Source organism: Anastrepha obliqua, chromosome 3 (assembly GCF_027943255.1).
Source record: "Anastrepha obliqua isolate idAnaObli1 chromosome 3, idAnaObli1_1.0, whole genome shotgun sequence".
NCBI lineage: Eukaryota > Metazoa > Arthropoda > Insecta > Diptera > Tephritidae > Anastrepha > Anastrepha obliqua.
The window spans coordinates 119929512-119942112 of NC_072894.1; the positions used below are offsets into that span (position 1 = coordinate 119929512).

The window sequence follows — 12601 nt, forward strand, 5'->3', positions numbered from 1 at the left end:
TAAACCCTATCGTTTTGGGAGTTTACGAATTGCTCGATTTGAAAAATTTTCTCGTCAGAAAACACAATGTTCGGAAATTGACCGCTTTTGGCCAAGCGAGGCAACTCCTTCGTTCTCTCAAGCCTGACTTGTTGCTGTTTTGGTGGGAGATCATGCGCCTTTTGAATCTTGTAAGCCTTGACTTTGAGATCATTTTTCAGTATGCAGAGGATGCTACGGTCAGATATTTATAGTTTTTTCGCCACTTGATTGGCACTTCGTCGGGGATTTCGCTCAAGTCGCTTTTTCACTTTTTGAACCATTTCATATGACGTTGCAGTCTTTTGATGCCCACCTCCATGACGTTTCGCGATGCTACCAATGTCATTGTAACGAATAGTGGTGCGATAAACAAAAACTTTATTTAATTTAAGGTGCTTGAGTTCACGAACAATCGCTGTTTGTGATCTTCCCGCCAAATATAATGCGCTCTTGTAAACAATACTCTGGACTGTCATTTAGCCAACTAATAGACAGCTGCCCGTTCATCAGCTGCGCGAGCGGTTTGAAGTTGGTTACATTTCGACCCTGCGGGACCTGTATTTGTGCATTAAAGCTGGGAAAAGGGATCGTTTTTTTAAGCATTCATTGTGTTTGGTCGAAACCTTCTTAATTCAAATAAATGGGAACAGATGAAAAAGGGTCAACCAAAGTCTTGACTTCATAGGGACTTTCAAATCGACAAATTACTAAAAAGATTGGTCTAAATCCAAATGTTGTGGATCTTTACGTAAAACATCCACCGAGGGAAACCCGCAAAATCCATAGGATTACATCAAATTCCGCCCTTCCAACCACAAAAATTAAAGAAATGGAAAATGTTGCAGCCTAAATCCAACGTTCGAAGTGCTATTCTAAAAGCGCCACATCTGAAGCATACAAAGTACAAAAAAAAGCACCTTTGAATAAATTTCGCAAACAACGCCGCCTAAATTTTGCAAGAGACCACATTACGAGGTTTGTTACGAATAACGATCCGGTGAATGGGGAAAAGTAATAAAAGAACTTCAATCTGGATGATCCGGATGGATATAATTACTATTTCCATGACTTACATCACAACCACGAAGGTGGTGTTATGGTATGGGAAGCAATATCGTATTATGCCGCATTCGAATTTAAAATTGTGGGCCACAAAATGGCGGCAAACAGCTATAAAGCTCTGTTGGAATCATCTTCTCCTGAGATTCGTCAAACATTTGGACCTATTGATTGGTTCTTTCAACAGGATAATGGACCTGTCCACAATTCGGGTGTGATCAAAATTTGAATTGCGTCTCAAGACGTTGAAACTTTGGCATGGACACCGTATTCCCAGGTCTCAACATTATTGAAAATCTTTAGAGATGCCTAGCTCGTAAGGTTTATGAGAATTGGCAACAATTTGAAGACAAAAATGGTTTAATTCGAATCATTAAAACAGCCTGGTCTGAAATTTCATGAGGCTATCTGGAGAATTTGTACAAATCCATGCATTAATGTATTTAGGTTAGGTTAGGTTATGGTGGTAGTCGGTCTGCACGACCAACTCACTTAGACCTTACAGGTCCGTTGTGATACCACTGTGCTACACGGGAACCTCGTTTATCTTCCTTCGTGGAACCATTTCGTGGTTTTTATGAAGCGTAGTATTGATGCCAACCCTACGCCAGACAGTTCTGTAAGAGAATTAAAAAAGTATTTACCTAGACAACCTGCTCTGATTTTAGCTAGGGCTGGACAATTGCAGAGGAAGTGCTCAACTGTTTCTTCCTCTTCCTCATCTCTGCAACTTCTGCAATATTCATGGGAGAAGACTCCTAGCCTCGAGGAATGCCTGCCAAATAGCCAGTGACCGGTTAAGCAAGCCACGACCTTCGAGATATTGTCTCTTGAGAGACTAAGCAATTCCTTTGTTCTTTTCTTGTTTATTTGCGGCCATAGTAGCCTAGCTGTTAGACACGTATCTTCATTTCTCCATGACCTATTGGCCTCTTGGATAAAGTGGTTTTTTATTATTAGTTTACTCGTGGCCATGGGTATTCCAATGGTACTTTTATCACTCAGCAGTTGGAGAGCGGTACCCTTTCTGGCTAGCTCATCTGCTTTACAGTTTCCCTCAATATCTCTATGTCCCGGAACCCAAATAAGGCTGACCTTGAATACGTCACTAATATCATTTAGAGCTGCCCGGCATTCCTGTGCAACCTTCGATCTTAGTAATGCCGCATTCATTGATTTGATGGCCGCCTGGCTATCCGAGAATATATTTATAGTCGTTTTTGTTAGGGCGTGCGTATTTAGGTAAGTAGCCACTTCTTTTATAGCTAATACCTCTGCCTGATAGACGCTGCAGTAGTCTGGTAGTCGAACGGATAATTCCAGTCCTAATTCCTTCGAGAAAACTCCGTAGCCAACCTTATCGTCTAGCTTGGAGCCGTCTGTATAAAAGTTTAATTCCCCCCTTCTCCATGGCCTTCTTGTATGCCACTCCCTTCTTGACGGTATACTCGTCTTGAAGAGTCTTTCAAAGGTGAGTCTAGGGATAGAGTAGTCTATTTCTTGTTTATGACTATTCACAGAGTGCAAAATGGAAGCGTGGCCAAACCACCGGTCTTTCCATAGCGCCATACTTTTTAATCTGAGCGCCGAGGCGGCGGCCACGTGTTTTCCTACCAGATTTAGGGCAGGTAAGTTGATTAGCACTTCCAGCGCTTTGTTTGGAGTAGTCCTTAAGGCGCCAGAGATGCACAAAAAAGCTGTTCTTTGGACCTTACTCATGGTTTTAGCGTAAGTCGCCTTTTGAGCAGATGGCCACCATACAAGTATTCCGTACATTAAGATTGGCCTAACTACCGAAGTATAGAGCCAGTGCGTAATATGGGGTGTAAGTCCCCATTTGATACCGACCGCTTTTTTGCAAGTGTATAGTGCAACGTTGGCCTTCTTTACTCTTTCCTCAATATTAGATTTCCACGTGAGTTTCCTGTCTAATATGAGTCCTAGGTACTTGACGTTCTCTTTCAAAGGAATCTCCACACCCTTAAAAGTTAGCGGGGAGATTATAGGGAGCCTGTGTTTCTTTGTAAAGAGAATTATTTGAGTTTTTGAGGGGTTTATATCGAGTCCCCTACTCTCAGTCCAGCTTCTAAGCGTAGCCATGTTAGAGCGCATAATATCCATAAGGGTGTTAGGATATTTGCCCTTAACGGCGATTGCTACGTCATCTGCGTAAGCTGTGACGTGGCAACCCCCTCTTTCCAGGGTCAGCAACAGGGAGTTTACTGCCAAAGTCCAAAGAAGAGGGGAGAGGACTCCACCTTGCGGTGTGCCCCTGCAGACCTTTCTGCTTAGAGTAGTGCTTCCTAATTTAGCCGTTACCTTTCTTTTGATGAGTATATCTTCTATCAGGGCTACGACATGTGGTTCAACTCCAAAGTCTTCTAATGAATCTACTATAGCGTTTGCATTTATATTGTTAAAGGCGCCTTCTATGTCTACGAAAGCAACCAATGCAAACTCTTTGTCTGATAAGCTTTTTTCCACCAACCCGACTAGTGAGTGTAAGGCGGTTTCTGTGGACTTCCCTTTAGTATAGGCATGTTGCGCCGAAGAGAGCCTATTTAAAGGCACGACACCCCGTATGTATTCATCTATTATTCTCTCTAGGATCTTGAGAAGAAAAGACGTTAGACTGATGGGTCTGAAGTCTTTAGGGTTAGTGTGTGAGGACCTACCTGCCTTGGGTATGAAGGAGACTTTTGCCTCCCTCCATCCTAGCGGAATGTGGCCCATGTTAAGACAACTTCTAATGACAATTTTAATATACGGTAGTACAATGCCCCGTGATTGCTGCAGTTCAGCGGGGTAGATACCGTCCGTTCCTGGCGATTTATAAGGACCAAAAGTATTAATAGCCCATTCGATTTTTGAGTGTGTGACTAAGAGATTTCCTAGGTCGGATTGCCTTTCATTATTGGCGGAATGGTTTTGTTCCACCGGCTTGTTTCCTGGAAAGTGTGTGTCTAGGAGAAGACCTAATGATTCCTCACTTGACTTAGTCCATGTATTCCCTTGACCTTGTAGGTAGCCTAGGTTGCATGGCGTCTTTGAGAGAATTTTTCTTAATCTGGCCGCTTCTGAAGTCTCTTCAATTTCTTTGCAATAATTTTGCCATGATTCACGCTGCGCAGTTCTAACTGCTTTTTTGTAGTTTTTCAATTCAGCCTTATAGGCTTGCCAGTCCTCTGACCTTCTCGTGGCCTTGGCCAGATTAAATAGTGTTCTATGGGATTGTCGTAGCGAGGTTAGCTGCTTGGACCACCAAGGTGGTTTAGATTTCCCTCTGGGTTGGACAACCGGACAGCTGGCTGCTAACGAGCTATTCATTGCTTTAGTTACCTGATTAACCAGTTCATCCAATTCCCCACAAGTAGTGGGGTTTTTGGGGGCTTTCTTTGGCAGTAAAGCTCTTAATTTTTTATTGTAAACTCCCCAGTCAGTTTTCCGTATATTCCTGAACTGACTAACTTGGGGAGACTTAGTGTCGATTTCGAATTCAATATACCGATGGTCTGAGAACGAATTTTCGTTTGAAACTCGCCATCTTTTAATGTGATTAGAGAACATGTCGGAAGCCAGGGTGATGTCCAAAACTTCCTCTCTGTTCATGGTAACAAAAGTCGGCTCTGAGCCTATATTCAAAACACTAATTCTATTTTCTAAGATAAAGTCTAGTAGTGACTCACCTCTAGCATTAGTGTCGCTGCTTCCCCACAGGATGTTGTGAGCATTTGCGTCGCAGGAGACAACCAAATGTTTGTTCTTCCGGGCTGCCTCCTGCACCAGAGTACGGACTTCGTCCGGCGGAGCATCCCTGTCATAGGCCATATAGGCGGAGGCTAGCCAAAAGCCGGTTTTCCCGAGCTCGATGCTTGCCGCTACCATGTCGCCGCTACTAAGCTGTGGGAGCAAGAAGATATTTATATTGTTTTTAGCGAGGATGCAGCTACGGATCTTACCTCTGTGTTGTACGGCAATCAGTTTAAAGCCCTTCACTCCGAGTCCGCAGATTTTATTGCCGTATATCCACGGCTCTTGAATGAGGGCTATGTCAAGTCCACCGGCAGCCAAGCGGACGGAAAGATGCGCGGACGCAAGTTTGGAGTGGTGGAGATTAATTTGGATCAGCTTCATGAGAATCTGTCCGTTTTATCTCCACCATCGTGACCTCGACGTCCTCTTCCGAGATCTCCCCACCCTCAATGTCAGCGAGGAGATCATCTTCGTAAAACAGCGGCCCCACACCGGTCAGCCTCTCCGAGTCGGTTGAACATTGGCTGTTGGCCAATGTATGTATTAATGTATTTACGAAGTAATTTATAAACAAGGTGGCAGCACAAACTGTTAAGCTTTAAATAATAAATGAAAGAAAAAAAATTCCTATATTTGTTTATTTTTTCTTATTTGGTTAATGCTTCAAGCGAACCAATAAATCAATCACAATATTACAAATGCTGAAGTTTTATTGTTAATAGCGCTCGCCCCTCGGCAGGCAATGGCAAAGCTCCTCATAAAAATATCTGCCGTTCAGAGTCGGCGTGAAACTAGGTCCCTCCATTTGTGGAACAACATCAAGACGCACACCACAAATTGGATGAGAAGCTCGCCCAAGTAGCAACAACATATAATATGTATAATGTAACACCGTGCGACAAAAATCGACTTGATTTGTTATGAAGGAAAATTTTCATATTCACGTGAAACTTTAGGATTTATATAGTAATGATGCGTACGCAGTTTTTAATTTTCTCATAAATTTAATTTTTTAAAGGATTTTACAGGTTTAGAGGAAATAACGTAAACAGAGGCATCCATTGCGTATACTTTATTTCATACTAGCAAACCCGGCCCCCTTCGCTGGGCACACTAAAATAGAATAGATATAGTTTAGAACAGAAAATATATGGGTTTCATATTATTTATTTCTTTATTCTTTATTCAAGCGCTTTGGCATAAACAATATTTTTTGTTTTTCTATTTGTGTTTGAGTAAATATAAAATATAAATTGAAAATCAGGAAAAAAGAAGATTGTTTTTAAATTTCAAATCAACGCATATGAATAACTAAGAAACAATCGTCTTTTTTCCTGATCATCCATGAATTTTTCGTTTCAATTTATATGTTTTATTAAGCATTGGAGCACGAACACATAATTTCATTCGGATTTCACATTAAATTCTCAAATTTCGTAAGAAATTATTCACTGTTCCAAAATCCACTCCAAAAAAATGAACAATTTTTACATGTTGCACTTACGTTTTTTCCTTATGGCATCCAAATCAGAAAGAAATATTGACACATTGTAACTCACACTGTCAATTTGACAGTTCAGTTCCGCCCCAAGCGTTAAAAAAGTAAGCGACATTATGGTTGGTTCAAAAGAACGCTGTACCCGTTGCCACTGCTCCGAATTACAACCAAACTTTACGAAACCCATTTTCAATACTTACTTAACAATGTGCGTAAGTTTGGTTTAATTCGGTGCAAAGACACGGTGGGTCCACGTTTTGGCATATATTTCGAGACCCTAGTCATCAATAGGTATGAAAATTACCCCGTATTAAAGCACTTATCAACAGCTTTCATTTGATACCCATATTGTACATACACAACCAAAGGTTACCCGGGTCCACGTTTTGACCTATATCTCGAGACCCCAGTCACGGAGCGGCATGAAAAATACTCTGTACTAAAGCATTCACCAACAGCTTCAATTTGATATCCATATTGTACATACACATCCGAAGGTTACCCGGGTCCACGTTTTGACCTATATCTCGAGCCCTATCCACCAATAGGTATCCAAACTACACGGAAACCATCTTCAATACCTTATTAACAATGTGTGTAAGTTTGGTTTAATTCGGTGCAAAGGCACGGCCGGTTAGTGAACACACACAAATAGTTGACTTTATTTTATATATAAGATTTTTTTCAGTTTGTGTCCGAAAAATCCAAATATCTTACGGAACCCTATTTTTTTCCAAAATAAAATATAATCCATGTTACTCGTGGATAATGTAGTTTTCGAATGGTGAAAGAATTTTTAAAATCGGTCCAGTAGTTTTTGAGCCTATTCATTACAACCAAACAAACAAACAAAGTTTTCCTCTTTATAATATTATATTAGTATAGATTATTTTCAAAATAATTCACAAGGAAAATTCAAGAATATCTAAGGATGCATTTTTCTAAAGACATTGTAAATGTAGACATTGTAAAAAAAATGTCATTTGATTTCCATGTTGATATCATGGAGTGGGTATAAGTATTTAAAACCATATTTTTTTTAATGTAGTGCTTTGAAACTTTAATGTCCTATATATATAATAAAATAAAAATAAATAATTGGCGCGTACAATTCTGTTAGGTGTTTGGCCGAGCTCCTCCTCCTATTTGTGGTGTGCGTCTTGATGTTGTTCCACAAATGGAGGGACCTACAGTTTCAAGCCGACTCCGAACGGCAGATATTTTTATGAGGAGCTTTTTCATGGCAGAAATACACTCGGAGGTTTGCCATTGCCTGCCGAGGGCGACCGCTATTAGAAAAATGTTTTTATTAATTTTGCTTTCACCGAGATTCGAACCAACGACCTCTCAGTGAATTCCAAATGGTGACCAACCCATTCGGCTACGGCGGCCGATAATATATTTTTGACGTTTTCAAACCATTTAGTCCCGCTTTCTCATTTTCATTGATTGTATTGGTTTTGTATTTTCATTTAAATAAATTAGAAATCAAAAATATTTTGACAGAAATTTAATTATTCTATGCTGTAAAATTGGGATAAAAAACATGACAGTACTTAAATTTTAATTTCATGTAAACGCCTGTGTATAAAAAGCAACGAATTAAAAAAAATAGATTGATGAGAAAACTAAAAATTTAGCACAAAATTATCAAAAATAAAATATCCGTGTTCCTAGACACCCATAAGATTATACCAAACGAGCAATTTGGATTTAGGCAACATCATAGTACGACTCATCAGATTAAACGAATCTATAATCACGTCAAATCTAACTTCGATCACAAGAAATCAACCGGTTTAATGCTTCTTGACGTTGAGAAAGCTTTTGATTCGATATGGCATGATGGTCTTATTTACAAATTAATAAATTTAAAATTTCCGTTACCACTAGTAAAAATCATAAATTGCTTTTTAAAAAATCGTTACTTTTGCGTGTCTCTGAATGACGAATACTCTGACATGATCGAATTACCCGCTGGAGTTCCCCAGGGATCGGTACTTGGTCCTTTACTGTACATTATTTATTGCTCTGATTTTCCCAAATTAGCCAACTGTTCATATGCCATGTACGCAGACGACATTGGCATATTTTATTCGCACGCGTTTGGTAACCAAATCGTAACCAAACTTCAAGATGCACTACAAAACATGGCAGACTACTTGTGTACTTGGAAAATAAAATTAAACATTGGTAAGACGCAAGCTATCTTTTTCACTAGAAAAAGAAGTCAGTGTTTTATACCAAGTACAGGTTTGAAATTAGGTAGTTATGATATCCCGTGGGCCAATACCGTACGATATCTGGGGGTGATTTTTGATAAAAAAGTATCTTTTTGCGATCATGTAAAGTACATACAGGAGAAAGTAAATTTGGCGATTAAAATGCTATATCCCCTAATAAATAGACGCTCAGGCTTAAGTGATGAAAATAAGCTAATAATTTATAAGTCTATATTTCAGCCAATAATATTATATGCCTGTCCAGCCTGGAGTAATATCGCAAAGTCACATGTTAAGAAACTGCAAATCTGCCAAAATAAGGTACTCAAAATGATGCTACGACTCCCATGGCATTTCTCCACCAGAAAGCTTCATGATGAATCAAAAACTAAGATTTTGTCAGATCAAATACAAAATTTGACTAAAAGATTCAAAATTCGTTCCAGTTTTTCGGACTACTAATAACTGAACTTTCTTAATGTTCAATTAGGCCCTGGTACTTAAATGCGTACAGATTAACCCTAGCTTGTAAGATGTATAGCGGAGGTTTTTCATAGTAGTTTTTTTCTTCGAAAAAAAAGAAAAAATCGGTTAAAAAACCAAACCTGTGATAAATATACAAATATAATGATGTAGAATTAAGACTTATATCATATTCTGTAAATTTTGCGATAACATAAATTTTGTAACGTTTTCTACTTAATAAACTCTTATCTATCTTATCTTAGCACAAAGCTTTACTAAATAAAACTGATAGTTTAAGGTGCATATGAAATGTTTGGAAAACTTTTACTGTTGCATGATAAATATTCCATCTTCAGGTTTTTGAAACGACAGCCATATGTGTGTGTGGTTATTGACCGTTTTACCTATATATATATAAATATAGATGTATATACAAGTAGAGCAGAATTTTTAACTGTAGTTGTTCCTCATGGTCTATTAGCTACGCTACAGGCGCAGAGATATTTCTACTATTCATCTGTTTGGCTAGGAAGGAAATTTCTAATCATTTTAAAGAAGATGGGACCTGGATACTTTTTTCTTATATTCCCGTTTGAAGCCTCCTAATTGATACTATGAACTGCGGACGCTTAATTTGTTGTTGTTTAAATAGCTGTTTGCATTACCGAAAGTTTTGCTTGAAAAAAGCTACTCTTGATTGCAAGTAACTATAAAAGTGGGGAAGGTGTAACAAGAGTAGGGCCAAGTTTTGCCAGGAATTTTTTTAAATATGGGAAAAGTTTGAGAGGCATATGTAGATTTAAATTTTAAACCAAGGAACATGTTTAGTGGCCTGTCTGTGGAGATAACTCACGAATTCGGACGCCACATCGAAAAAATATTTTAAACAAGGGACCAAACTAGTGCGTCAAGTCAAGGCAATCCGTATGTTACTGCTGATGTGCCTCGATTATTTCTAGTTGGGAATGTCAGCAGTATTATGTCATATTTATGTTTGAAGGTTAGCTCTGTCACACAGTGCTGTTATAATCGATAGATGTGTTATTAATAAATAGCTACAATTATATTAAATAAAATTTTAGCAACGCTTAGCAAATTCTAGCTATATACGCGTACATATACGAGTATGTGTACATATGTATGTATTTAAGTTATAAAAAATTTGACTGAACTCATCTAAAGTACTCATAAAAATGTTTGTCTTTAACTTCAGATGCAGAAATTCAGGAATGGTATAAAGGATTTTTAAAAGATTGTCCTAGTGGGCATCTCTCCGTAGAGGAGTTCAAAAAAATATATGGGAATTTTTTTCCGTACGGTGATGCAAGTAAGGTAAGATTTGACAATTTTTATTAATTTTTTTTTTATTGCATTATTGTTAACTTTTTAGGAGTACCAAAACGTTTTTTGGAATTTTTTTAAATTTTGTTATGAATTTTGAAAAGCTTTTGTTAAAATTGCTTCCAAAATTTTTTATCTAGTTTGCAGAGCACGTTTTTCGAACATTCGACGCCAATGGCGATGGCACAATTGATTTCAGAGAGTTTCTATGCGCGCTGAGTGTGACATCTCGCGGCAAATTAGAGCAGAAGTTAAAATGGGCGTTCTCAATGTATGATTTAGATGGAAATGGCTACATTTCCCGACAAGAAATGTTGGAAATCGTCACGGTCAGTCAAAATCTATTATACCTACTATCACTCACATAAGTGTGTATACCTTCTAATCAAATATGAACGAGACGTTATCAATAAAACGGTCCGCGGATGACATATGGCAAAAATAAATTTTTTGTGTTTTGGTAGGACTGTTATAAGCTTACATGGCAAATTTCAGCGTGATATGTCACATAGTTTGTTTTCTGTGCTAATGTAAACAAGTCAAGCTCGAGTATGTTCTTCGTCCTACCAAAACACAAAAAATTTATTTTTGCCATATGTCATCCGCGGACCGTTTTATTGATAACGTCTCGTTCATATTTGAGTAGAAGGTACATATATGTATTATTCACTTATATTTATTTTTCTATATTTGCAGGCAATTTATAAAATGGTTGGTTCAGTTATGAAAATGCCGGAAGACGAAAGTACGCCAGAGAAACGAACGGATAAAATATTTAGACAGATGGATCGAAATAAAGACGGCAAATTGAGCCTCGAAGAGTTTATAGAGGGGGCGAAGAGTGACCCATCAATTGTTCGTTTATTACAATGTGATCCTCAAACACATTAACTTTTATATTTAAAAAGTTATAACAAGCAATAAACAATTAATCTCAAATACATGGAAAATAAAAATGTTTTCGTTTTCTTTTTCATTTCAAGAATATTTGATAAAATTTTCATGTAAAACTATTGCAAAATGAGCGAATGAGAGCACATTTACGTAGACGTCTTTTCAAAAATACATTTTGCAGTAGTCAGCATATCTCAGCGTAGAATCATCTGAAATCAAAAAAATCGAATAATTTAGTTAAAGTATGAGTTAAACTTCCCCCCAACGTTTATTTTGACGATTTATTTTCATTTTCAGCCGTTTGGTAGTCGTTTGAAGTAAAAAGTGATTTTTGACGAAAAAATGCCGCCATTTTGTAGGTGTAAAACCACCTTAATATAAAAAAAATGGTGAAAAAAAAACTTTGGGGGGAGGTTTTTTATATGTAAAATATGTGTGCAAAATTTCAAAAGGATCGGTTGAGTAGTTTTCAAATGCCAATGACTACGCACTTTAAAAAAAAAGGTTCGAGAAAACCGCGTTTAAAGTTTGTAACGGACTACGCTGCGTCTCGGCAGATGTTTGAGGCGGCTCGGCTTTATGCTCTATAACTTAAAAAGTTTTGCTCGGATTGACTTAAAATTTTAACACGGTATTTTTGAAATGTTTTACTACAATAACATGCAAAAAAAAAAATCGAAGGAGAGCAAAGCAAACAAAGATGGATGAATATTTGAAGTCCAATCAATCAACGGAAATTGATGACACCATTTCATCTGATTACAACAGTTCCCAAACATTTTATAATTTTTGGTTTTTAACTGTGCAATTGGTTGATTTTTTGTATTGTTGTTGTAGTCGTGTTTGTTGGGTTCTTTTATTTTTAATTATGTATTCTTATATATTAGAAAATAATAAGGGTAAAATGCCTGATGAGCTTAAAACTTAATATATTGTTTTTTTCGGAATATGGATGTAATTGCCAAAGTTCATGCGTGAAATAGAGTAGAAAATCCGGTGTTTTTTGCTTCTCTCTTTTCGACACGTTTCTGCTGTCAGATATGAAAATGGCTTCTGATATACTAACCGACCAAAACTGGATTTAGTAATCCTTCTATAATATATGGACAAGGTTATTAAGTCTCTTATCAAACTTTTATTAATTTCTATGAGAACATACATATAATATTATATAATATAATTTATGTTAATCACGTCGTATGAGCAATATTAATCCCCAGAGATGTAGGTATAAAGTTTAGTTCAGGGTTTCTCAATTTTTTGGTACTACGGCTGCCATTAATGAACATCAGCTTTGCAACTTTTTACAGGAAGGTAAAAACAAAACTACTTGTTGATATTTTGAAAT

General features: G+C 37.6%; 1 protein-coding gene across 4 annotated transcripts in view; it reads left to right on the plus strand.

Moving 5' to 3' along the window:
- LOC129240164 (neurocalcin homolog) overlaps positions 1-11315 on the plus strand; it is a 72505-nt gene extending 61190 nt beyond the window's left edge. For all 4 annotated transcript variants that reach the window (XM_054875755.1, XM_054875754.1, XM_054875752.1 and 1 more), the window contains exons 3-5: positions 10232-10350; positions 10500-10688; positions 11056-11315. In XM_054875755.1, the coding sequence (XP_054731730.1) occupies positions 10232-10350; positions 10500-10688; positions 11056-11250 (503 nt within the window). In that variant the 3' untranslated portion in view covers positions 11251-11315. The remainder of the gene's footprint in view (positions 1-10231; positions 10351-10499; positions 10689-11055) is intronic.
- Positions 11316-12601: the final 1286 nt, after the last annotated feature.